At 43.4% G+C, this 26416-nt stretch overlaps 2 protein-coding genes across 4 annotated transcripts; one reads left to right on the forward strand and one right to left on the reverse strand.

The window, feature by feature from the left end:
• The first annotated feature begins 2857 nt into the window (after nt 1–2857).
• On the forward strand, nt 2858–21964 carry LOC130178351 (uncharacterized). Of its 3 annotated transcripts, none has more exons than XM_056390467.1 (5): nt 2858–3050; nt 4067–4392; nt 17231–17301; nt 19662–19875; nt 20152–21964. In XM_056390467.1, exons 2-5 carry the CDS (start codon nt 4272–4274, stop codon nt 20652–20654), a joined length of 909 nt encoding a protein of 302 aa, XP_056246442.1. In that variant the 5' UTR covers nt 2858–3050; nt 4067–4271; the 3' UTR covers nt 20655–21964. The 3 variants fall into 3 exon arrangements, with proteins under 3 accessions (XP_056246442.1, XP_056246444.1, XP_056246443.1); XM_056390469.1 differs by lacking the exon at nt 2858–3050 and adding an exon at nt 3130–3441; XM_056390468.1 differs by lacking the exon at nt 2858–3050 and having other exon boundaries at nt 3489–4392.
• Nucleotides 21965–22290: 326 nt separating this feature from the next.
• ptger4c (prostaglandin E receptor 4 (subtype EP4) c) lies at nt 22291–25724 on the reverse strand. Its single transcript, XM_056391897.1, has 2 exons — nt 23879–25724; nt 22291–23762 (listed from the first exon to the last, which is right to left on the reverse strand). Exons 1-2 carry the CDS (start codon nt 24728–24730, stop codon nt 23178–23180), a joined length of 1437 nt encoding a protein of 478 aa, XP_056247872.1. The 5' UTR covers nt 24731–25724; the 3' UTR covers nt 22291–23177.
• Between the last annotated feature and the right edge of the window lie 692 nt (nt 25725–26416).

Raw genomic sequence — 26416 nt, forward strand, 5'->3', positions numbered from 1 at the left:
GATGCCTTCACTTTAATATCTCCATCGTCACGTCACAGTTTTAACTTGTTGCAACACTGGTGTGTGGAAAACCAGCAGCCTGAGCTGTACTTTGTGTTTGTGCTAAGTAGCGAACATTAGCATGGTAACATGCTAAACTAGGATAGTAACATGGTAAACATTATATCTGCTAAACATTGTCTCTGTGCGCATGTTAGCGTTCAGCTAAAAGCAACGCTGTGCCTAATTACAGCCTCACAGAGCTGCTAGCATGACTGAAGACCCTTAGTCTTGTTGCTTAATAAATAATTGAAATGAATAATTGATTATAGAAATAGTCCCTGTTTAATTTTTTATTATTCTTTTGATCATTTCTGATGTACTTCCTTCAGATAAGATTGAGGCCAGAGTGATGCTCTGAAGTCTCACCACTGCTTTCTTCTGTAGTGCTTGTGTCATGTTCTGTGGTTATACATCCTGGTAATAACACCTCTAATCAGGCCATATGCTGACTCTTTGCTTTATCATTTGTTTGTATGAACAGTGATACAACAAACCTGGAGGACGCCTGAAGGAATGCAGCTCTGATGAGGCGTAGATTACTGCAGATTTATTTGTGCTATATTTGTTGAGCGAATGTGGAAACGCGTTGTTATGGAGCTCACTGTTTTGCTCTTCCAGCTACAGTACGACTTTGTCCCACAGACTTGGCCTGGGGGCTTTGGACAGGGTGCTGGATGAGGGGAGTTCCCACTTGAAAAAATGAAAACAAACTTAAAAGCTGGAAGAGGCCCAAGAAAAGAAAGTCACCTTTTGGATGGAGAGAGCACAAAGAAAACAGAGAGGAAGGACAAGCGGTGAGGGCAGTGACCTGTGCCTCCAGAAGAAACTGGAGAAACTTTGGAGGGAATAAAAAAAAAAAACCCTTTAACTGTCCTTCACATCTGGAACAGGCGCTCTTCTTTTTCTGCCTCCCTTCAGTATCACCACCCAAAATCCAAACCACCCACCCTCTTCCCCATCCGGTCCTGAACTCGGATGTGCTCATGACAGCTACAAAGGACCAGACCAGCACCCTGTATCCATGGTAACCACTGCACACATCCCAAAGGGACAACATTACCTTTTTGGAGAATAGTCAGTCGACTTCGGCAGGACACAAATGATAAAAATCAAAAAAATCTCATATCTTCACGTCAAAAATTGCTCTCCTCATAACTTCAGTTTTATATTCTTGCAAGGAAATGAAAAATTCTACAACAGCCATCATGTTCCTGTGGCTTGCCAGAGACTAAACCTGTGTGTGTGTGTGTGCGGGCTGAAGATATATGTGTGTTGTGCTTGCATGGGGTTTAACTGTGGGTGTACAAACAGTGTCATGCTGCAAATCCCTCTCACAAAGCCGAACAAGTTCATCGCCATGGCTCACTGTGATGGATGATGTAGACACACTTCTGGAAAGCATGCGCACTCTTTAAATTTGTGGTGCCCTCTGCTGAATCTCTGCCACCTGCCTGCTGACTTTTAGTTTACACGATGATTCATTTTACTGTAGATGTCTCACCCCGGAGGTTATTATCCCATTATCTTTTCATCATCTCATCACAATCATTTCAAGAGGTGCATTATTTGGAGTTAGTTTGATGTGTGCCGTAATGTTTGAAGTATGTTTCCAGGAGAGAAAACAGGCTTGTGTTTTGGGTAATATTAGTTAATATTATTTATAAAGTCTATGTTGTCATCTTGTTTTATTCATTTATGTCACAAATATTAGCTGTTTATGGGCCCAGCGGATCTAGTTCCCCTCCTGTTGTTATTGAGTTCATCCTCATTATCTGACGGTACATTCCTTCATGTCATGCACCTCAGCTGTGTGCATTGTTGCCTTGTTGGTCGCTACTATAAATAGCGCCGTGGCAGCGACCAGGATCCTCCCTGCATTTGTCTCTGCCTCGGTGCAGAAAGTGGGCCCGGAGAAGAAAGCTAAGGAGCTGTTTACCCAGCCTTTGTGCTCAGCAGGCCTCAGTGTTTGCCCTGCAGGGAGTGCCTCAGCTGGAGGGCTGGAGGGTGGAGTGGAGTGGGGTGGCAGGACAGAACGGGACGAACCTGCAAGTCGGAGGGTGGAGAAGGTCCAGGAGCTCCACCGGTAGAGGGTGTGTGGTCTGTGGTGCAGTGAGCTGGGGTATGTGGTGTGTCCATCCTTCAGGCTTGTGACAGCAGGTGAAACAGTCTGCTGAAGAGGCCAGGGCAGGACTGACGGAGCAAACACATGAAGCAGGGTAGCAAACAATAATGGCCAGGTGTGCTCACTCAATCATGCATGTGTGCATGGAGGGATTATTTAACTGGCCTACTGGGCACAGGCCCAGCGACCTGAGGGGTCAGGAGGCCCTGGGTCAGAGCCTGTGACTGTTAACATTTCTTGTCGCAAAAACAAAGGGATGAAAAAAGACTAGAAAGTGACTGAAAGCAACTTCAAAGACTCAAAATGACATGAATGACTACAAAGAGTGCAAAGAGAGACAAACCATGACCATAATGAGAAACCCTCTTCCACTCTGGGTGTCTTGCTCTTATGTAGCGGGGGTGGGGGGCGTCTGTGCCCAGGGACCCATTGTCTCACAGTCCATCCGTGCCTGCACTGCCTGTGTGTGCACGTACAGGCGGAATATAGTGAAACACTGGACACTGATGAGTCTGTCAGTGACTGAAGGACAGATGTCACTTGGCGGATTCTTCCACTGGAACACTTTTCCAGAAATGCTCCATGCCCGTCCTCTATGACAATCACTCCCCCTCCTTCCCTCCCTCCCTCCCTCCCTCCTCCCAGCGCAGGAACAAAAACGACATCTGAGCTATGTGGATGGGGAAGAGAAATCACAGCACTTTGTAGCGCGGCCACCGCGCTCCGATTTCACAAAAGTCTCTGACAGGCGGAGCGGCGCGCTGTTTTTACGCATAGCCTCCAGTCCTGCGGGGCATTGTAGACATTGTTTAGTAGCTGTGTAGTAGACTCCTGAGAAGACACCGGAGCGGAACACTCTCTGACAACCTGGATACCTGAGTCCAAAGTAAGAGAGTGTGTTTTTTTTTTTTTTTTTTAGAGAAACGAGAGAAGCGCTTGCTTGGAGACGCAGACTGTAGCTGCGTAAAGGCGTGACGCGTGGACTTGTAATGTTAAAGAAACATAATTTGACCGATAGAACCGGGTTGTTGTTTTTTTTTTCTTCAGTTGAACTTCACGTTCAAATCCGCTGAAGATCAACTGACACGCAAAAGAAGCAGAAAACAAGGCGTCATAAATGAGCCCGCGCAGAGTCTCTCCTTGGAGGTTTTGATAACGTGTCGACCTTGACTTCACTTTAAAGAGACGCAGAACGTGTTGTGAGAAATTTCCTGCGGTGTTATTTACTCTTTAACTATACAGGCTGTTTGGAGGCAAGACTGAACAGGTTAGTGAAGGTAAGGAGAGGGGAGCCATGCCTGAAAAACTGGCTTCATTTCATTAATCGATGGTTGGATGTGAGTCAGAGCAGAGACAGCACGAGTAGCGAATTGAGGACAAGCATTTCTTACTCTCTGACTGTTTGGCCGTGGTGGACTGTTTGTGTCACCCCAAACAAACCCCTACCTAATTAGATTTTATATAGTCTTTACAGTGCCTGCACCAGTCAGCTGTAAAGTTTATGACCTGGATAGCTCTGCAGTCTGCAAAATGTCCAACTCAACATGTCATTTGGTCTTAAAATACACGGGCTCATCCAACTAACGATGTGTTTTAGAAAACTTCACTTGTTTCCAGAAGAATTTGACCTTTTTATTTTTGAAGAGATTTCTACAAACAAGCTTTTGAAACAAGACAGGATGTGACTGATGCAGAAAATTGGCAGCTGCTCTTATAAAACACTTAGCTCAGGAAATCAAACAAAACATTTGTGATAAAAAATGATCACGTCCAGTGGTGATATATCACTCAAGCTTTAAATCTAACTTTAAGACCCGTAATAAAACTGTAGGATGAAATGATTTTAGCTCACATGGTGAACAGTCTGTGCTCACTATCTCCACCTTCTCTGTTCTTGTTCAGGGTGCTGAGACACGGCCAGGAGCCGTGACAGGACACCGGCCAGAGAGAGAAGAGTTTGGCCGCGAAAAAAAGAAAAAGAAAAAAGAAAAGCGAGAAGGAGGCGCCTCTCGCGTTGAAGTTGAGCCGCTTTTAGATGGATTCTTCATGTTTGCTCCAGCCTCAGGGGAGTCAGCCTGCGAGTCACCGTGACAGTAAGGTGTAAAACATGACACATCGCAGCGTATGGATTGCCAAACCCATGAGTTGCACGCAGCGTGGAAGAAGAAGCGGCTCTCCCGTCCTCTCCGGTGCGCACTGGGAGCGGAAGGTTGCGCACAGGACAGCTGGTAAGGCGCACTTCAGATTCTCTAAACTTGCCTATGTACTTGTCGTTTAAAAGATTCCCGCGGCCGTGTAGAAGAATATTATTGGATATATTTGTGCGTGTACTGCTGCTGTGAAAGCAGAGCTGCGCTCTTGTCTTCGTGTTTGCTGTGACAACACTGTTTGATGTTTGATTTCTTTTCACATCAGTGGCTTTTTTTGCTGAGCTCCAAACATCCCTGCACGCACCTGCCAGCTGTTTTAAGCTCCTAGGGTCGCCGTGACCTGGATTCATTGTTGGATTTAATTTGGTGTTTATTGGCAGTGTTTGGTGGAGGATGGTGGAGGTGTTTGTTCTCTGCGTTTTATGAAGAAAAGTTTTTTGGATTTATGGTCTGAAGCGTTTACAAGGTGCAAGAAGGTGAGTCTGAGGAGAAGTATAAATCAAAATGACTGTGATAGTCTTTGTGTGTGTTAGTGTGTGTGTGTGTGTGTGTGTGTGTGTGTGTGTGTTTGTGTGTGTGTGTGTGTGTGTGTCCTTATTGCTAAGGGGGAAACAGTGGCAGTCAGGAAGTCTTCTAGTGTGACCCTCCTCTGTGGTGGGCTGCACATCTAAATATCAAAGTACTTGTCACACACACACACACACACACACACACACACAGCTGCATCCATTTCCCTCCTCTCCAGTGACTCTGAGGGGATCAGGGGCAGATGAAGTCTTTTAAGCTTCAGGTGTTTTGACGTGCTGGAAGTCAAGCTTGTTTCTTTTCAGTCTCAGATGAAACTGTGTCGATCGCTTCGGCCTCGTGCGCTGGTGGCAGGGACGCTGTTTCACGAGCTTCTCTTCAACAGTGTTTTTTCCCTCATCAAACTCTGTGTCTTTCCATCCCGAACTGTGCGACTCGTCAGGGTTTGTCCATTCAGAGATGTAGAAGAAATTACATGATGCGTCACTGACTCCCACATTGGTAGATGAACTTACATACTTGCTCACTGACTCAGTGACCCACTGACTCACACATTCATGTACATACGATGTCCTTCAACACGCAGACGAGGCTCAGTCGGAGGCCTCAGATGTTCACATTCGGATCTTGCTTTGGTGTTTTATCTATATTTTCTTCTCTTCTCCTCCCTGCTTTTCAAAGCTGTTGTACTTGATGAATCTGTGTGTACAAGAGCTTTGGCATCACCTGAGACATGTCACACATCCCCAGCAGGCGTCCCCCACTGAATGCCTGTAAAATGTGTGAAAACATGTCGTGAAACAACCTTGTTTTTCTTTGCTCGTGTCTTTTCAAAATCTCAGGTTTGTTCTCAGGCCGAACGTGAGAGTATCGCCTCTGCTTCAGGCATCTCACACTCCCCCGTCATGCTGCCACGGCTTTCACTTCCTCCAGTCAAAGGTCAAAAGGTCAGCGGCTCCATCGAGGGTCAGGTACTGTGGGCCAGCGTGTTCTCTTTACCAGCAGCCTCCTGATGTGTGGTCTGGTTTGTTTTAACTGGCATGTGGCTTTACGAGAGCTAGCGTGCCGTTTGTTGGTGTTATGGGTTTAACTCTTTTCTTGCTCTGATGCTGTTTTGTGTTGCACCTCGATTTCCCAGAATTCCAGTTAAACACTCGTAATTAAAAGGACAATAAATTATTATTATTACCACTCATTTATGTAGAAGCATCCTCATAAATATATTTGGAGCCGCTGTGGCTGCAAACGGGCTCTAACAGTTTGTATCCTCTCCCAGTGGTCTTCATTACTCACTAAGCTTTCAGAAACACAGCCAGATATTTCAAATATTACTTCTATGTATTTCATTTAGGCCACTCCTCTGGGATGTGTTGAGGATAAACCCCCTAATTTTCAGAAAATGTAATTTTCCAAGATATTCTTTATGATCAGGTTTGCCAAGAAAAACATAACAGTCTACTTCACCTGCCATCCAAGGGGAATAAACAGGAAAAAGCAGAACTAATTGAACAAACTTTTGGAGCTCAATAAATATTAGATTTTTTCTCAAAACAAACAAACAAAAAAAAAGAATCACAATGATGGTTGAAATTCTTGATTTCACCAACATCAGCCATGTAATTTAACCGAAAGAAAAATAAAAAACAAAAACAATATATCATAGACTCATTACAAAAAAATATTAATTTCATGCGATGAGAAGAGATGTAGCTATTTACCAGATTTTGCTACTAGCTAATTAGCCACTAGCCACATTTAGCTGGTAGGCTGCGCTAATTTCCATCAGTACATCACTTACAGGTGGTAAAAAGACCATTCGCTCTAACGTTCATGTCACATAATATTACTTACCAACGCCTTTACGTGTCGTAATGGATTTGTTTACTTTGAAGTCACTCTTTAAAAATACAAGCAAAATGTGCATGTACAGTGTAATTTGTTGGCTCAGCTTGAGTTTGGTCTTTGTCATCCAGTAGGTTATGTGTGTATGTTTCAACTAATTAACCTAAATTATGAATCACGATGATGGTTGAAATTCTTTTCAGGATTAGGATTCTTAGTCTTGCATCGCTGGTAAGACTTGCTGTTAAGTTATTAAAATGGCATTCAGGCAGAGTTAGCAGTGTGTAGTGTAGGTTTTTCTGCTCACCATTAATCAAATGCAAAATTATACTGGATTTAATGAGCTGATGATGCATCTTATTGTAAATGCCCAGGATCAGTCGTTTGTGATAACATTTTATAGATTGTTAGGAGAAAAATCAGATACAGCCGTGGGTTTTGTGATATAACTTTAATTGTTTAGAAAAATTATCCAGGAAAGAATGATTTTAAAAAAAAAAATACAATACAATACAAGAGATGAAACGTGCTGACTGCTCAGTGGGCGCACAGCTAAGGTGCATAGAAAGCGTCATCAAACACAGTGACAGGCTTCAACTCTTCCAGCAACAGCTTCAACCTTTTTGCTCCTTCCGTAGCAACATTGATGCAGTGAAATATTCAACCTCTAAACTGGGGCGCAATCATTTCACATTAGTGGAAATCTGTCATTAAAAGATGGATGTGTGCTCTGCGCAGGGAGCCCTGTCTTCAGCCGTGTCTCAGCCTCAGTGTGTAACGTTACTCTGGTTGTTTTGTCCCAGCGCTAATGGAGAGAGTGCACTGAGAGAGATTGATTATGCAACCTGAAGTGCCGCAGGGCAACTTCAATCTGGAAGTGCTTAAAGTACGCAGCGAACCACAGTGATTCCTTCAGGGCAAATTGAAGGAGGCATGATCTGACAAAAAGGAATTTCAATTTGTTAGATGTATTCTTTCAGACAAATGCTTCCCATGCAACTTCTGTTTTCTGGGTCCTTGCTTTTGTGGCAGTGGACAATCTTGTGTAAGTACGCTGGGGGAATTATTTCTTTCTCTGATCTTGAATTGTTTTGTTGTTGTTGAGCACTTCGACTTCTTCAAGTTCAAACAGCTTAAATTATTTAGAACAAAGCAGCAGTTAATACTTTTGGAGCCGCTGATGAAACATAAAGCTAACTCCTGTCCTTATCGCAAAATCTCCCTCCTTAAAACAACTTTTTCTCAAAATACAGAAGAATGTTAACTAGCCCAGCGTTTGTGTCTGTGAGAGTGTTTTTTGATACAATAAGCTGTATTCTTCTGAAATTAGCAGGTCCGATTCATTAATCATAGCATCTGAGGGCTGCTTTGAACTATCAGGCCAGGTCATTAAACCCAGTCTGTCTGGGGCGCGAGCGGGCGACACGGAAACACTTTGGATAGAGCTGGTTCACCCAGACACAAGACACACTATTAATGGCCAGTGTGTGTGTGTGTGTGTGTGTGTGTGTGTGTTGTGTGTGTGTGTGTGTGTGTGTGTGTGTGTGTGTGTGTCACTGATGGCCACTTTTCAGAGTGTTACTCTCAGGCTCAGTGTGGGCTTAATTTGGAGAAATAACAACATGAGATGGGAGCAAGAAAAGGTCATGAGGGTGGGGGGGTGGGGGCGATGGGATTTCAGAGAGTGTGTGTGGCTTTTTATGAAAGGTGAGGGGTTCTGTCTGCGTATGTGTGTGTATAAAGCCAGTTTTTGGTGGAAATGTCCAGATACTGATACAGAGCGTGTTTGAGAGAAAATAGGCCATGAAGGGAAAGAAAGACGCAGAAACTGAGAGACGTCCTGTGTTAAATGTATGTGTGAGTTTTCTGTCTATTCCTCTTCACCCTTCTCTCTTCCTTCCCTCTGTACTTTTTGCGGCCTTCTAAGCGCCGCCGTCCTCACAAACACCGGAAAGTGAAATCCTACCCTCTGATCATCGCTCCAACACGGCTAAAATGTGTTCCCATTTAAGGTGAGGCTCACCCAACCGCTCTCTGTGTGGCTTCCTTTTAAAACCAACTTAATCAGGCAGGAATTTGGGTTATTAGGGTCAGGGACACTGGGAAGTTGCCTTAGTGAGAAACAAAGTGAAGGGGAGCGAGAAGGTGAGGACACAGATGTGTCGCATCAGGAGGCTGTCTGTATCTCAGCGCTCATGGGAAAAACAGACCCGGAGCCGCGGATGATGTTGTCCCATCTAATTTACCTGATCGGGTCACAAGACACTTATAAGTCTGTTGCATTGTGGGTTTCTGTGTGGGTAATTAGTGCTAACTGCACATTAGCTAAACTTTCCAGTGACCCTGCACGGTTAATCTTGTAGATGCCGTTCATCCACATCGTGGAAGTTACAGCTGATGTGCAAAATCCTGCAGGAGGTTTGTTGCACTGCCTTACTGTACTAGACAAAAATCTCTCTCTGCTACAAAGAGGCAACAAACACAAGCAGTCAGACCATAACACAGTTTTTAAAGCTGCATTTAATGCATTTTTTTTTTTTTTTTGGCCACTTGCAAGCAGCAGAACAAGCTGTAACCAATGACACAGTTGTTGAAGGAAACATGTAAGGAATAATTTGCCTACAACTCCAGCCGATGCAGAGCAACATTAGATTTCAGTTTCCATGTGAAAAAAGCAAGTCCAGCATTCACTCTCTTGTCGGCCCTGTCTTTTGTCCACCAGCTCCTCAAGGAAATATCCATGTCTTTAGCTGATAAATGCTACAATATGTTCACCGGCTAGATGCTAACTTTGTCTGCCGTACGGTGCTGAGCAGGTAGTGTACAGTGGGTCCATCAGAGTTTAACTGAAAACAGCTGCCGCCTGCATCTGAAAACGAGGCTGACGAGAGTGTTGAGAATGAAACAAAACAGTAAAGCTGTGGGCCCCAAAACCAAAACAGCCTGATAAAAGACACTAAAACGGTCCATGCAGCTGAGGGACCAATGCAGACGGATTTATCACGACAAACAACCTCTTTTACGTTACACATAGTCATTTGATCCGAACATTAAAATATTTGATTAGTGCAGCTTTAAACCAGATCCCAAAGCTTGTTACGCTTATAGGAAAACAGTAGAATTATTTGTATTCGTTAAAAGCATCCATCAAAGTGTACAGACTGACTAGCTGTAGGTTTTTGTCCACACAGTTCTCCTGTACAATATTAAATGATCAACATTTCAGGTGCTGTCTGTTTTGGTTTACGATAGGTCAGACAGGGTGAACTGTTGGTTTGCTAAAACACGTGTTATCGCGTGTGTTTCTTGCTGTTTCCGTAAACCTCAAAAAAATTATGCCTCAAATTACAAAAATAAGTTGCATAAACCCTAGTTCTCCTCTAATTGTTGTTTACACTGTATTACACCACATATCCATTTCTTATTGTTCCTTACAAATCAGTAGATGTTGACTAATAATCCATTTAGGTGGTTTATTTCATTTCCTCCCCACTGGTGTCAGTGATACTTGACGTGACTCTTAACCACTATTGGGAAAGTGAATGGTTTTTTTTTTCTTTTCTCATAATGAAATGTCATTGACAGATTAATTGTAACTGTGACGTGATGAGACGGAAGGCAGAGATCTTGGCAGGAGTTCACAGGATGCCTACCAACAACAATAACAGCTATTACACCTCACATTTACCACATAGACAGTAAAACATGTAGAGGAACTGAAAAGGAAGAGTTTGATTTGCATATTTGAAACTTGTTAGGTGGAAAGTGTTAGTAGGGAGTGTCTGAGCAGATAAACCTACTTATTGTTCATCGCTCCTGCTGTGCACTCTATTATTACAGCCTCAGCTTCCTTCCATGGAGTCAGGTGTCTTCGGTGGTTAAGATGCTGACAGCAGTTCTTTCTTTCTCTCTGTCCGTCGTAACGATGCCATCAGGGCTGCAGCTCCGGGTTAATGCGTTGGTCACGGATGACGCTTTTATGTCCCGTGGAAGCGTGCATTTTATCATGCTTGTTGTGACCCAGTCATCCCAGCACTCTGATGACCTGCAGTAACTCTCCACGGCACCTTTGGCAACTTGAACCTGCACATGTGAGGGCGTTAATCCAGAACTGTTCCTCTTCAAACACATTGTTCTCAACTAAAAGTGCTTCATTTATCCCTTTAAAGAACCATTAGACACGTTCCTCTGTAGTTCTCTTTGGTGTGGAGAGAAGGCTCCAGGGTCAGTGAGGTAAATCACTAATCACTTTTTTGTTTGTCATCAGGAAACCAATAAGTTTTCCTCTAATAGCGACTTCTAATGAGGTCCAGGTTGTACTGTCTAACCCTACAGGCAAGGCTGGAAAGAAGTACTGTTCTCCATAATAGTTAACCCTGCACAGGCTGATAATAATCACCATGATGCCGAAGATGTATCTTAATCATTTCTCTTTTATGATCAGGTTGTACAGTTGATGTGGCAGACATGTTAGGAAACAGTTGACCATTTATACAACCAGCAGATAAATAACATCAGCATTCATTTGGAGTCATGTCCATGGAGTCTTTGGTCTTCATCTTTTCTTAAGCTGCTAAATGCTCCACTATTTAAGCTAGTTGCTTAACTCTACTGAGCAGGTAGTGAACAGTATGCTTATTAGAGAAAAAATTAGAAAGAAGCTTCTGCAGCTGACAACAAGACTGAGAGAGAGTGAACCAACACATTAAAGTGTTTTTGAGAACAAAACAATGAGCTACAAGATGTTAAAATGCTCCGGTGACCGGAGGGGAAGATGCAGAGTCAGGTGATAATTCTTTACACATGTCTTTTGATCAATTATTGGGGGAAAAAATGAATTAGAGCAACTTCAAATACAGCTGGACATAGACATACAAATGATTCATAACTCAATACTCCTGGCTTCTATATAAAACACTATATTCTACTTCATTTTGGTTCAACTAAAAAATATCAGAAACTAGTGAAAAATGGTCTTTATCATTCCAAAAATCCAAGCCATCTGAGCAACCTCACCCTGCTCCTGACGGATTATTCCCCTGAGCCCACCAGAGTTTCTCTCTCCTGCTTTACTGTCTGTTGCTGGCCTGAAAGAGTCTCAGACACCTACAGGTTCAGATGTTGTCAGTCGTTTAATAAAACCTCCTGGTGGGAGAAACGCAGAGAGAGGAGAGAGGGGAGGTCGTGCAGATTCACTCCTCTCTTCACCATCCTCCCCCAGGCTCTGTAGTGTCCACACCTCTGATTACCCCCCGTGTGTCTGTGTGTGTGTGTGCACGCATGCACGTGTGTGTGTGTGTGTGTGTGTGTGTGTGTGTGTGTGTGTGTGTGTGTGTGTGTGTGTACGTGCTCTGCAGAGTGTGAGAAATTGAGGAAGATAGGGTGTATATTTGTGGGTTTTTGTAGCAGAGAAAGGATTATGAGAACAGAACAGAAAGAATGACTGTGTGGCCGCACCAGTGTGTGTGTGTGTGTGTGTGTGTGTGTGTGTGTGTGTGTGTGTGTGTGTGTGTGTGTGTCTGTGTGTGTGTCTGTGTGTGTCTGTGTGTGTGTGCACACATATGTGTATGTGTTTCAGGGGGGGGTTTAGGTAGGGGGCCTACCTACCTATCTGAACCGAGGCATGGGACCTGCTATCTGTTTCTCATTTTCGGCGGCGCTCTGTGGTTTTCTAGCAGTGACAGGCCTCAGAGTGGAAACTGGCACTAACGAGCAATTACATCCTGCCTGCCTGCCAGGGATTATGGGATTACGGACTGACTGGGCTTCAGTCTGCGCTCCCTTTCTGCACTCTCATTTTGTCATTCGCTCTCTTCCCTGTGTTCACCTTGTCTCTGCTTTCAGGCTTCTGCCATTCAGTGCTTCAATTATCTTTTTCTCATTTGTCTTTCCCCTGGACAATAACCCATTCTCTATTTTTAATTCTCCTTACTTTTATCATGTGATTTCTTTTATTATTATCTCATTCCCTCTATCGCTCCTCCTCTAGCTTTTTTCTCCTTTGACTTTGTGGCTGCCGTGCATACTTAAGACATGCTGTCATTAACTGCTGAAGAGTGAAATTGGTTTAGTCGTAAAGGGGAGGATAGCTCATTTAGAGAAAAAGACATTTAATGTGTATGAAACATTAAATGAAGCATGATGAAAATGAGAAACAGGGGGAGGAGAAGAGGATAAAGGATAAAGGTGCAGTAAACCATGACTCCTTGACATCCTATTAATATCTAAAGAAGTTAAATAACATCTTTTTATAGCTCCAAATCACAAGTTTGCCCTGCAGGACTTTTCTTAGACTCTTGGTTCAGATGAGGGCGAAAACATTCAACCAGTCTGAATCTGAAGGCTTGGTGTTACACCCTGAGGCCCCTTGACTGACACATTGAAAACTTATTAAACTCTGTCAACAGAACGCTACAAGCAAGATTAAAGCAATGTCACACAACCAGTTTCCACACTGCTCTGGATGCATATATGCAGAGCTGTGGGGCTCGTGCATGTACAGCAGATATCAGCATGCTTCGTTTTGTGGGACCTCCACCGATTTTTTCGATGTCTGGTAGTGATCAGACGGCTCTCCTGGTGTTCTGCCTCTCTCTCCTGCATCTCCTCTTACACTGCAGGTGTCTTTTATTGAGCCAGCGGTGATTTACTGTACTCTTGTTTTTCTCCTCGCTCCTGCAATCAGGCACCGTGTTAGTGACAGGTTAAAGCTGGAGGTCAGAACATTTCACGTACGTGCACGCACTTACAGCGGAGAGCAGAGTGCGTTTCTAATAGGAGGTCATTATCAGAGAGGTTTGGCTTTTAGAGGGAGGCCAAACAACAGGAGAGCTCAGAGCTTTCTTCTTTCTTTTTTTTTTACAAGGTGAGAGGTTTGTGGAGCCTCTGTGGGCAAAGCTCAAGTCTGAGGGTGTAATAGTATACAGTAGGCACATAGATCACTAATCCGAAACACATTTACGCTATGTTGCCCTGCTTCCTTTCTGTGTCTCTGTTGGAAATGGCAATAATAAAAATCTTAATAACATTATTGAAAGTAATAAAGACAGAATTACTCTTATCATTTATATTTATATGTGAGAGTTTGAGAGTGAGGTTTGAAGACTCTTAGCCAAATGTTTGACAGATATATGTAAGTTGGGACTTAACTAAATACTTTAAATATGTGATTTAAATGTAGCTTAACCTCATTAAATCAAGTGAATTTCACTGGAGTCAGAAGCTGCAGCGACGGAAGCTACTGCTACTCTGCTAAGCTAGGCTACTTAGCTGTTAGCAGGACTAGTTTAACTGGTGTTACGATTCATCCATTATGATTAGATTTAGCTACTGTCTCATGCATGTGGCTTAAAAAAGATGTTGGAGCTTCAAATTTTATTTCACAATTACAGGAAAGAAAGTAACTTTGCTCTAGCTAAGGCTAACTCACCAGCTAGCCTTAACACACACTGTTTTTTGCAGTTAAGATTCTGTTTTTCCCCCAAAGAAATGCACAGATTTCTTTGCCATAATAGTTTTCATGTTTCAAGATGTTCAAATATCTGATTCAGGTCTTCACTCAGTTTTGAGTTGACAGTGTTTTGGCTTTAGGGCTGTATAGTCATAACGATAATATCAGATGATGGTTGTGAGGTGAAAGTCTGAATGCTGACAATAACATATATAAAAACTCTCAGAATATCCCTGCTGTAGGACATGTACGCCTGTTTAGTGTACATTATATTGAGTGAGCTGACTTCCTCTTGTGCTGGCAGCCTCTGTTCTTTTACCTCATAAATATCCCCAAAACGAAATCCATCCATCCTCTCCAAGCACTTAAACAGTATTTGGAGAAGCAATTCACAACAGCAGAATAAACTCTGGGAATAGAAGCTCGCTCTGGCTTTATGGGTTTTACTTGCTTCAGGAGAGCTTACCCACTTAACTAACTGTGAACAACAACTGGAGCGCAGAGGACCAACAATGTAAATGGAAGGTGACAAGAACTCCGCTCTCCCTGCTGCAGACATGCAGCCTGACAAACCCAAGGCTTTAATCAGCCAAACAAGGAAGAAACACATGCTCACCTTTCTAAACACACACAGAAACACGCACATGCAATGTTGGATGTGAAACTGTACGTACACACACCATCAGTAGGCTTGTGTCAGTCTGGAGCGCTTCAGGACCAGTGTCCCGCTCCTTCTTTTAATCCTCTCTCCACCCCTCCTCGACTCCCCCACCCACCTCATCCCCTAAAAAGGCTGGAGGCGTCGGGCTGTAAACAGCTCCAGAGTGCCGCGGTGAAATGAACCAGCAGATAGGCCCTTGTAGACTCCCCGCTTGCTGATCTGAAAGGGACTAAACACTCCCAGCTGTTGCATTAGTGACTGAGAATGGCACCTCTCCTGAGACCCAGCACTGATCTGTAGCCCTCTGTCCCTCCTCACACTCCTCTTAGGTTTTAAGTCAGCTCTGAGACAAGGAGTCAGCACAGTTTGGTTTTAGGTTGCAGCAGTGGTGAGTCCGTCTGTCTGTCTGTCTATCTGAATTATGCTCAGTTTGTCTCTCCTCGTCTCCTCTCCCCCCCCTCGGCGTCTGTAACTTCACTTTCCCTTGACTGGATCGCTACAGCTGGAACATGCAGGATTGCATAAATGCATCAACAGGTCTTATCGTGACCCGTGATCCTGAACGTTTTGTCAGTCTTCCATCTCATTGCGCAGACAGAACTGCTGGGCTTGTTTTTGACTTTTAAATAAACATGGTACACTACATATCGGTGAGATCTACGAACACATGAACAGTACACGCTCGGATACGTCGCTATGGGCATACAGCATTGCTGTAGTTCAGTGCCAAGGTTATACAAAGCCTCCTGCAGATGATAGATGTGGCTTCAAACATGTTGGAGGTGTCTGTAGGGAGAAGGCCGTTTCACCTCACTAACTAAAAGTGAAAGAGGGAATAAAAAGGGGCAGAAATGACAGAGCATACAAACCACAAAGTTGTGACACTTTGAGGCATGGTTAAATTGGGATGTATGCACTGATTTGTCGTCTGTTAGACTGCTAAGCAGCAACAGCAAAATCTCAATTACTTACTAGTTTTTTTACCTCGACTTTGTAACAGCCAGAATTCTCCAGAGCGTCCTCCCAGTCATCAGAAGCCCCTACAGCTCTTACAATACAATGAATCAACAGCAGTTTGGATTATCGTTTAAGTCAGTTATCAAGCAAAATGAACAAACATTTGCTGGCTCCAGCCTTTTGAGTGTGAGGATTTGCTATTTCACTCTGTTTTGGATCATTATAGATTTAATATACATGGACAAGAAGTCCAATTGAAAATCTGCATATCCACGACAACCGGGCAAAATCCATTCTCTGAGAAAGATCCTGTGATACGATGGGATGGGATCAGCGACTAATGGGCCTTGACTTTTTTTTTTTCAACTGCTATTTCCAAGATAAATGATCAACTTCCATTCTCACTGTCATACATGTATTTGATTTTTGGATCAATAGTAATTTGAAGATGTTCTTCAAATTCTGATTTTCTTCAAACCAGTCTTACTAATGACATAGCCACGAGTATATTAAAAAAAATTGTTGTAATCATTCCCATTCATTTCCCGGTGCTACTGCAGTGGAAGAAATGGGGAGAAAATCCAGCCATTTTTTGTACAAAAAGGAAGCTGTTTAGTAAAGAAATTGGCGAGACACTGATTTGATTTCCGAGCATAGTTCTGTGGTCTGTTGGATGGTCAGTTCAGCCTGAAATATCTCAACTACTGGATTGATTCCCATGAAATTTCGTACAGATGTTCATAGTACCCAGAGGATGTATCCTAACGACTTTTCCAAAAGCAAAGCAGAACTGAAGCAGGATGGACGAGGAGCATGTTAAGTTCCTACGCCTGAGTACGTGGTGCTCTGACCTCCGCTGACTTTCACATTTAAAGGGGCCACAAAGGAACCTGATGACCTAATGCTATGGGCGCTCACTCCCTCAGCCAGCACAATCCTCCACCCTGCACGTACTATATATAAACATCTGCATCCGTGACACTTCTTATCACCTGTCCTGCATCTCCGTGGTTTTTGTCTGGGACCTCCGCGAAGTGCTCTCGCTATGCCTGGTTCCCCCTGCTTGTACCTCTGCCACAGGAGTAACCCTGAAGAATGCCTTTGACAAGTATATCTCAGATGCTGCCTTTTGTTGCTGGACTGGGGCTGTTTGCATGGATGTATGAACCGACAAGCCAACACTAGCCACACTAGCTGGCAGCAAACACTGGTCTTTTACTGAAGCAGCAACAAACATGCTGTCCTCATGCATTGAAGACGTGATTTATGTGACACGTCGGCTTGCTCAGGGGCCCGTGGGGCTGTTTTTTTTACAGTATCTGGACAATTGTGAATGTATAGACATCATATCGCCCGCATGTTGTGCTTTTAGTTTATGTTACCCTTTTCAAAAGGGAGTTCTGGGAGGAGAAAAGCTGACAGAGTGAAGGCTTGTTCTTGGTCTTACATTCCTCTCTCCCTCTTTTTCTCTTTCTCTCCAGGTGGGACCAGATGGAGGGTTCGGAGGAAGGATAGACAGGAGATTACCTCTGTAATGTCAGCAAGGGCCAAGGTTTGTCAGAAACAGACATTGTTGCCAAAAAATCACAGTGAAACTTTTCTCTTTCTCTACTTTTTCATCCTCTCATCTTCTGTCACTTCTACTCTCCACTTTCGCTCACTCCTCTTATTTGCCATCCATTTATCTGAAATCACCATCTCTACAAATAACCACCGGCCTTATCATTTTTCATTTAAACTGTACAGGCCACTATAAACCCGGGGATGACTTATGTGTAGGTATAAATTGTTAATGAAATCCATCCCCACAAGGCTCAGGCCTGAGCTTTCCATAAAACCATCTCAGCACTGAAGCTTTCATTACTAAATTATAAGCCAGTGGACAAAGCTTGATCCAGGACGGAAAGAGAGCGGAGTTATTTGACTTAAGTATTACTGAAGAGTAAGTGAGATCGCTTTTGATAAAATAGGCTTAAGACAGATCTTTGGAAGAGGTCTGTGGGGTTTGTGAGCTCTTATGAGTATTATCTCATTGTCTTTATTTGTTTTTATATCTGTAAAGCACTTTGTCAACTTAGTTTTGTTATAAGTACATGGTGACAATGAAAGAACCAATGTGGCATCAGGATTGTTACAATTGTAATATAAATATACAGAGGTAAGCTTCCCCCGAAGAAATGTAGGCCAACGCCAAAATCTGCAGGTAGTTTAGTGGGTACAGTACATCATCCAAAATTTGTATAATTTTGGGGAAATATGCGTGTTTGTTTTCTCACTGAGAGTTAGATGAGAAGCTTGATATCACCCTCACATATGTATGCTAAATATGAAGCTACAGCCGGCAGCTAGTTAGCTTAGCTTAGAATAAAGTCTGAATACAAAGGGGGAACAGTTATCCTGGTTCTGCTAGAAAATGCAAAATGAATAAATATGCTAAAACAATATTAAATATTAAATTGACTTTTTAATTAAAGCTCTGCAGGACCTCTCAGTTACACGTTGAAAGTGTCTTTCAGCTCATTGTTTTGATTTTGTGGCCCACAGTTTTACTGTTTTGGTTCACTGTCACAGCTTCATCAGCATTATTTTCAGCCACAGCGAGCAGGTCTGATAAACCCACTGTACAGCAGCAGATAGCAAGCAGACATAGTTAGCAGTAACAACTGAACGTGTTTTAGCATGGAAAACCAAAACAGAGCTAAAAGAAAGGTGAATATTGGATTTACATTTGCCAGGTGAACAGAAACACAACTCCGTATCTGCTGGTTCGCCATATCAACTTTATAGGATGACAGTATGTCACTGTGATGTTTACAGCTTGTTGCTCTGACCAAAACACACACATACACACAAACACACACACACACACACACACACACACACACACACACACACACACACACACACACACACACACACACACACACACACACACACACACACACAGGCATCTCCATGATCTGACTGTCACATCAAACTGCTTTATGAATTATGACCCATTTTGCAATAATCCACCCAAACCTTGGTAAGGGATTAGCCCAGACTTGCTTTATTTTATTTTTCTAATGCTTGTAGTTGATGATTTCATCAGGTTTGACATTGGGAAATAATATACATGTGTATTGAGCTAAGGAACTAACATTAGTATTACTAGTAAGCAACAAACCAGGTCGTTACAAGCTGTAACTTGCAAATTTCCTGAGCCCAGTGACAAACAGGCTCATTAGGTGTCACAGAGATAGAAAACCTTGAAGTCAACATAGTACAAATATGAAATAAAACCACTGAATGTGAAAACATTATTAAATGATGAAGGAGTAATATAACATATTTTATATATAAAGTATATATATCTGCAATGAGTATTAGCACTTTTCCATAAAAGGAAAGGAATAGCTCCAAAGCTATATTTAGCAAGATCTGTGGCGCTCAGTTTTTTTTATGCAGGACTAAATAACTTCTAGACTTGATAGAACTATATTAATACTACACAGAAATAAACTTGCATTTAAAATTCTTTATTAGGGTAAAAAAATATAGCCTATATTTATATTTGTTTTGATTAATTGGTTGGCTGTAAAACATTCAGGAACATCTTTTTTACATGAACACACTTTGCAAATGATCTTTGTTTCTTGAATGTTTAGTACAAATTTTAACCCAAGCCAGTGAAAAATAAGCGATTGAGGTTTCGAATACACATATAAGAATCACAAAAATGATGACATTTAGCCCCGAGGGCCAAACTTTAAAAAGTCATGACTAGAAAAGTATTTGAGGTAGAGCTATAGGATTTTGCAAGATCTCATGAAATGAATATGAGTCCTAGGTGAGTTGGTAATGGAATGACCCTGAAATAAATCCCTCAGATTTCTCTCTGCCAGCTCACACGTGTCATCTGTGTCCCCGTAGGTGCTGCTCTGGGTGCTCCTCTCTCTGCTGCCTCTAGCGGAAGGAGCTCATGTGAAGGCTGGTGCTGCTGGTGTGGGATCAGACTCAGGCCACGCTGTGGGCCTGCTGGGAGGCCAGGAGGAGCGAGAGCTTCCTGTGACGTTGCCAGAGGTGGTGGAGGACGAGGAGCAGGAAGACGACAGCGACCCTTACTCTACTTGGCATGCTCTATATGGTACTGAAGCTCTGCTGTCTGCTTCACCAGGCATAATACCAGGCAGTATTAGAGTGGAAAGAGGGCATGTGGCTGGGGATCCACTTTGCATCTCATTCATCTAAATATATTTACATGTCATTTAAAAGGTGACGAGTTATTTTAAGTTAAAGGTTGGAGTGAAATTGAAGATTCTGCAGGAGAATTTAAATGTTGCTGCTTATAGTTACTCTGAAAAAATGCTGATGTTCACAGCAACTCTATCTGTTTACCACTCCTCTTTCTTCTCCATTTCAGACCCGTTTGTAATGGACGAGGTGGATGACCATCCCAGTAGTCGCTGGGCGGGGCGCTCTCCGCGCTCCTCTGACCCCACAGAACCTCAACCCAAGGGATCACAGAAGAAAAAGAAGAAGAGGAAGAGGAAAGAAAAGGAGGAAGAGGAAGAGACAGGAAAAAGAGATAAAAAGGGTAAAGGTAAAAACAGGCGGCCAAAGCAGAGCAGCAGGGACTGCCGTGTAGAGAAGAGAGAGATGAGGGTTCGGGACCTGGGCCTGGGGTTTGACTCGGATGAGATTGTCCTCTTTAAGTTTTGCGTGGGCTCCTGCCAGTCTTCAAGAACAAATTATGACCTGGCGCTGAAGACGCTGCTGGAAAATGGGTCGCTGCCTCGGCGCAAGGTCAGCAGCCACCCCTGCTGCCGGCCCGACCGGTACGAGTCGGTTTCCTTCATGGACGCCCAGACCACGTGGAGGACCATCCAGTCATTATCTGCCGCCAGCTGCATGTGTATGGGCTGAAGAGATGAACGAGGGAGAGGGTGGTGAGAGCGGGTGTCACCCATCCTGAAGAGAGAGGAGTCGAGAGGCCTGGATGTAGGAAACAGCCAGAGGGGGGCGCTGTCATATACACAGAGCAGAGGAAGGGATGAAGGCCACTGTTTGACTTCCTGTGGTGCAGTTCCAGTCGAGGAGGAAGAGGTCTGGGTGCAGCTGGACGATAGGAAGCGAAGGTCAACGACAGAGACTGAGGGGGAGGTCATCAGGGAATCACAGTCTGGATTTACAGTTGCATCATCAAAAGGATGAATTGTTTCCAAGTGAATAACTGGCAACTAATGCAGGATACAGCCGAGCAGTTATTAGTCATAGAGGAGACTCTTTATGTGAACGTGACTGTTTTGATTTGACATGGGCGAGACCTGAAGGCATGAGCTCAACAGATAGACACAAAAGAAAAGACACAGTTAAAGGACTGACGCTGTGTTTATACTCTGATTCCAACTAAAGAGACTCGTATGATGTTCACTGTTACTCACAGTGAAGCCAGCTCCTAACAGAAGTTCAAGATCATTGTTTTCACACACAGAAAAAACAGGGACATTACATCGTATCATTTCTATGTTCAGGTGAACTCAGCCAAATGGATGCCATGCATCTTCATGTATTACTGTATAAAAGTAAAATATATTTATTTCTGATAAATTATTTATTTATTATAGCTTCATATGAGAGCTGTTTTTATGAACTATATATTGTAGATAAATATCTATTTATTGCCAAGATTCAGATTTCATGTTGGCAGTTACTTCTGCTCGCATACAGTACATTCATTTTGTTTTTTTAAAGGTGCTGATTTTTCACATTTATTAAACGCCTCAAGAACCTGATCTGATCAGCTGATTTTATCGCTTGGATGCAATTTACATTTCTGAAATTAGTTGAGTGATTTTTATAAAACAGCGACATTATCCAGAACAAGGATATTCCCTTACATTTCATCCCAGGGAGACTATTTAAAAATCGTTATAACTGACATCAGAAACAAATTGACCCACATACTTGAGAGCTAGTTTTGTGGTGCACTCTGGGTAATGATATCAGCTTTTCCACAGCATAAAGGAAATTCAGTTTTACATGTAGAATGTATGTACAGCAAACAAGTGAAACATTTATACTACAGGACCTCAACATTTCTCTTTTTAAACTGGTCGAGTAATTAAATTCTGTATGTCTCATTATTATTATTATTATTATTATTATTATTATTATTATTATTATTATAAAGCTTCTTTTATTTTTGTATGGTATTATCCTCTAAGGGAATAAAGTTTTTTTTAAATATACATCTTGTTATTCCTGGTTACTTGCACAGATTCAGACTGACCTTTTCCAAGTGACATCCACAATGATTTTTGCTGTGAACAGTACCAACATCACCACCTTTTCCCAGTTCAATTTACGCAGGACTTTTTATGTTGTAGCGCCACCTGCTGGTTTACAATAAACAGCAAAATTTGATCCTGTGGTCCCGGGTTTGAGCTGAGGGAGGAGAAGCTCTCCTGCCACCAGTCTGTCAGCTGAGAATGGTTTTTATAATAATAGTTTGATTCTTCTTCGACCAACAGAGCAGGTAAAACTCATCTTCACTGTCACTTTATTTCTCTGCACAGACCCACCAACACATCCAGCAAGTACCACAGGTCATATAGCTTACAGCTATAACATATATATGTCTTTTTCTTTTTTTAAAAGGTGATATGTTCGTTTTGGCTGTTTACAACTGCAAATATCAAAACATTACATGTAAATGTGAAATATAAAACAAGATAATTTAGGTCCAAAAGGTCTACATTCAGTTTTCCCTGCATCATGCAACACTGTTAAATGGCACAGAGTAAAATAGCAGCATGTACATCAAAGTATGAAATGCAACAACACATAATGAATGGTCATGTATTGTGAATGGCACATATGGATTCATACAGTTTATCAAACTCTTAGAGTGTCACACATTTGTACCCATGGGGTATGATGATATTTAGCATAAACTTCCATCTTTGGAAATGGACTCCACAGCTTCATCTAGCATCTTTCAGCAGGAGTTAGATTCTTCTATGAAAGTGACCCTAAAACTACCACTACCAGTGATACTGTGCATCTTTCAATATCCACCAAGTTTACTGCAAACATTCATACAAGTTATATGAACAATCAGCTTAAGCGGGTTTTCTGGGCCTCATCTAAATGGACACATGTTCTGGTTGATAAGAAAAAGGTGTTGGAAATGTAAAACAGGACTGTCATATACATATATGTATAGCCTACTGCACAATCTGCTGTTGTGCTTGTAATGGAAATACATTTAAAACAAAGCCTTTCTGCTGCAGGTTAAATCATATAAGACAGGTGTAGAGTTTATCACTGGCATCGTTGATGTTTCTCCTAGTTGAATTAAAACCAGTTTGCTGCGCAGCTGGAGCAGCTGGAACAGCTGTCAGACTTTGAACTGTTTCTAAACTTGTGTCGGCAGATCAATGTCCATCAAAGGCATTTCGCTGACTGACAGGAGCTCGGTGTGCTGAACGTGCAGGTGACGATGTCCACTCTTCTAAGCAGCGGTGTTGGACTTCTTCCGGGAGACGACTTGGACGCCACCTCCTGTTTGGTGTGAGCTGCTACTTCCTCCTCACACCCGAGGATCGCGGTCGACTCGACGCTGAAGGGGTGAAAGTTGACCCGGGCGGTGTCGTACTCCCACGCTTGCCTCATCGCGAAGTCCGTAAAGGATTTATTTTTGATCGACACCTGGTGTTCCAAGTCGTTCCTGTAGCTGGCTGTGCGTAATGACGCGTAACTTGTGTCATTGCTGTGTAAAGACGGGGGGGAGTGTTGACCTCCTACCCAGCGAATGTTGTCCCTACGACCGTCCTTAACCTGTGCCACTGTCCTCTTCAGCCTCTCACAGCCCTTGAGCAGCAGGTTTTTCCGGCACAAAATGTACACCCAGGGGTCTAATATGGGGTTGAATGAAGCGAAGCGGATCGCCAACAGGTCACTCCGGAAGTCAGGCTTCCCCCCAGCAGAAATATAGGCAGGGTCATACAGCTGGTTGACGAAGATTCGCACCTGTCAGGTAGAAACACATGCACAGAGAGTGTGTAAGACGAGTGTTTCACATAAAACAGACGACAACAAGGAAAGTTAAAACACACATTTTGAATAGAGCAGCCTGTCGTCCTTACCACTAAAGGGATGGAGCAGACCAGGAACACGATGGTCATGAAGATCAGAAGCCAGAACATTTGGATCTCCGCCGCCGAGGTGACCGACGGCAGCCGGGGGAAGAGGCGACGTGAACCGCCCTGCTCACACAACTCCGTCCTGACTATCCCTGTCCTCTGGTTCATCCCCACCAGCGACCTGCACACCGCCAAGTTACACAAAACTGTGACTGCGATCAGCACCAGCATCACGCCGCCATACAGGAAGGAGTAGCAGGCTCCGAGTGGATCCATCGCCCTCCAGTCCAGGAAGCACCAGGTCCCGGGAAAGTGCCTGACGTGCTGCCCGAAGCCAAAACTGGGCATGATGCACAATACGATGTTGGCGAGGTAGGTGACCAGCAGCGCAAAACGCGCCATTGTCCGGTCTATGTGCTGGGAGTAGAAATACGCATGGTTTATGGCCAGGTATCGCTCCACGGCCATGGCGCACAGGATGGACATCCCCGCAGACCCGAAGAAGAGCATGGAGAAGGAGAAGAAGTGGCAGAGCAGCGCGCCTCCTGGCCAGCGACTGGCTACGTATGTGGCGATCACTACCGGGCTGGTGAAGCATGTGCCCAGCAGGTCTGTGATCGCCATCCCGCAGACCAGGGTGTAGAAAGTGGTTTCCTTCTGCTCCTTTTTGGAGATACACAGCACAACTATGGCAATCAGGTTCCCCAGGACTCCCACGGCGAACATTGTGGCTGAAGTGACCAGAGACTTGGACTCCAGCCAGAGCGCACTGCGGTTGTGGCTGAGAGTGAGAGCAGTCAGCGGCTCAGAGACATTCGCGTCCAGTTCTCCAAACACAAGAGTGTCGTTGATCATTATTAAAAGCAACACTGCACGAGGCTTAAAGTGCAAGAACTTTCTGTGGTGTTTAGAAGAATATAGCGCTACTCAAAGTAAACCGAGATTAATGGTCCAGTTACATCCTGAAATATCCTGTTTCCGACTGGGCATGAAGTGCACCACGTTGAAGTGTTTCTTCTGTTCTGTGTTTCCAGCAGCGTGTTTGGCTCCTGATGCGCCCACATGAAGGTGTGTGCCTGGCTGTGTTTACACTGCTCAGTGCTGCGGGTTTTTAAGCTGTGTGCTGATGTCAGGACAGTGACGTGCGGGCTGTGAGCGCGGCGACCCAGGTTTCCCAGGAACACATTTCTGCAGCCAAAGTATCAATATTCAACACGGATTAGCCCCAGAGGTAAAATGCCAGCTCACTGTACCCAAGAGCCACATGCCAACATCTGGCATCATTTAGCACAACTTCAAAACCTGATTGTATCTGGTCTGACCATCACAGACACACGCACATTACAGAGAGTTTTAGTCTCAGAAGTTCCGCTCTTTCTTAAAATATAACCGCATGTTCTGCTAAAGTTGCTTTATGTTTGTCAGTGACCGACTCTGATAATGCCACAAGGAAGTGAAGGATTGATCGTACCTGAGGTTACAGTGTGGACAGATTCATTAGAAAAATCTAAGTAATTTATGTCGCCATATATGTTCAAAAATTAAAGAAAGGGATGGAAATTGTACAGATGTCATAAATCTCGCGGCTTCAGCACCGAGGTCAGCGCCGTCAACACCATCAGCACCATGAACAGAGACAGTGGACACGCTGCTGTGGAGTGAGGAGACCATAGTTTGGAAACTCAATCCATTCAGAAAGTACACCTTTAAAACCGTACCATCCAAATCAGCAGCATCTGTCCCTGTTCCACCAAGTGGTTATTTCTCATGTGATTTCTGTTAAGAGTTGTGGTCATGTATTTATGATCTCATGTGAAATCAGAGCGCACACAACCTGATGAAAACCAGAGTCCACACATTGCAGTGAAAAGGCTTCCTCATAAATAAAAAAAAACTAAAACATCAATAACTTTATAGCTCTACGTGCCTCCTTTACAGAAAGGGACTCGTGGGGACAAACTGTCAGTGTCACTGATTAAATGTATTTATGGCTCCACAGCCTCCTCATCAGTATGTGTGGACTGGCTTTGACCTCCGGGTATTGTAACATGAATGCGTCCTTCTCTGAGACAACAAACAGTTATAAGCCCAAAGCTCAACATACCGGAGTGTAATATTTGTGGAGAACATGTTTTTTTAATTTTATTTTGTTTTTTAAATTATTTTTTGTCAGGCTATTTTAAAGAAATCAGCCTCAAAATCATCAAGGGGTTTGAATTTAAAGGCTCCTTTTGAACTCAACCTTTAAAAAGTCTGTCGAGGCTTCTGTCTCTACAAAACATCCACCCACTGAACAGCGCTGATAGACTGAGACCTCTAATGAGGACAGGTCTAACACAGAGGTGTCACGTCGTGCTGTGCTTTCTTTTCACTGTTTGAAATGGGGCCAGACTCGGGGAGCTGCGCTGAATTAGTCAAATAACGTAAACACACCCGTTCAAATGAAGAAATAAAAAATACACACATGAAGAGCTGATTATCTGTCTGAGGAGACGGGGAGTGGCGCTTTTTGTGTGACTTGAAGTGCGACGTTCAATGAAG

This window comes from Seriola aureovittata, chromosome 12, assembly GCF_021018895.1.
Source record: "Seriola aureovittata isolate HTS-2021-v1 ecotype China chromosome 12, ASM2101889v1, whole genome shotgun sequence".
NCBI classification, from domain to species: Eukaryota; Metazoa; Chordata; class Actinopteri; order Carangiformes; family Carangidae; genus Seriola; species Seriola aureovittata.

Bases quoted from the DNA above. Each gene is read 5' to 3' on its own strand.
- LOC130178351 (XM_056390467.1), top strand. From the start codon at position 4,272: ATGACACATCGCAGCGTATGGATTGCCAAACCCATGAGTTGCACGCAG. The intron at 4,393-17,230 runs GTAAGGCGCACT...CTTTCTCTCCAG, and splicing joins GGTTGCGCACAGGACAGCTG to GTGGGACCAGATGGAGGGTT. The intron at 17,302-19,661 runs GTTTGTCAGAAA...GTGTCCCCGTAG, and splicing joins TAATGTCAGCAAGGGCCAAG to GTGCTGCTCTGGGTGCTCCT.
- ptger4c (XM_056391897.1), bottom strand. From the start codon at position 24,730: ATGATCAACGACACTCTTGTGTTTGGAGAACTGGACGCGAATGTCTCT. The intron at 23,763-23,878 runs GTAAGGACGACA...TCTACCTGACAG, and splicing joins TCTGCTCCATCCCTTTAGTG to GTGCGAATCTTCGTCAACCA.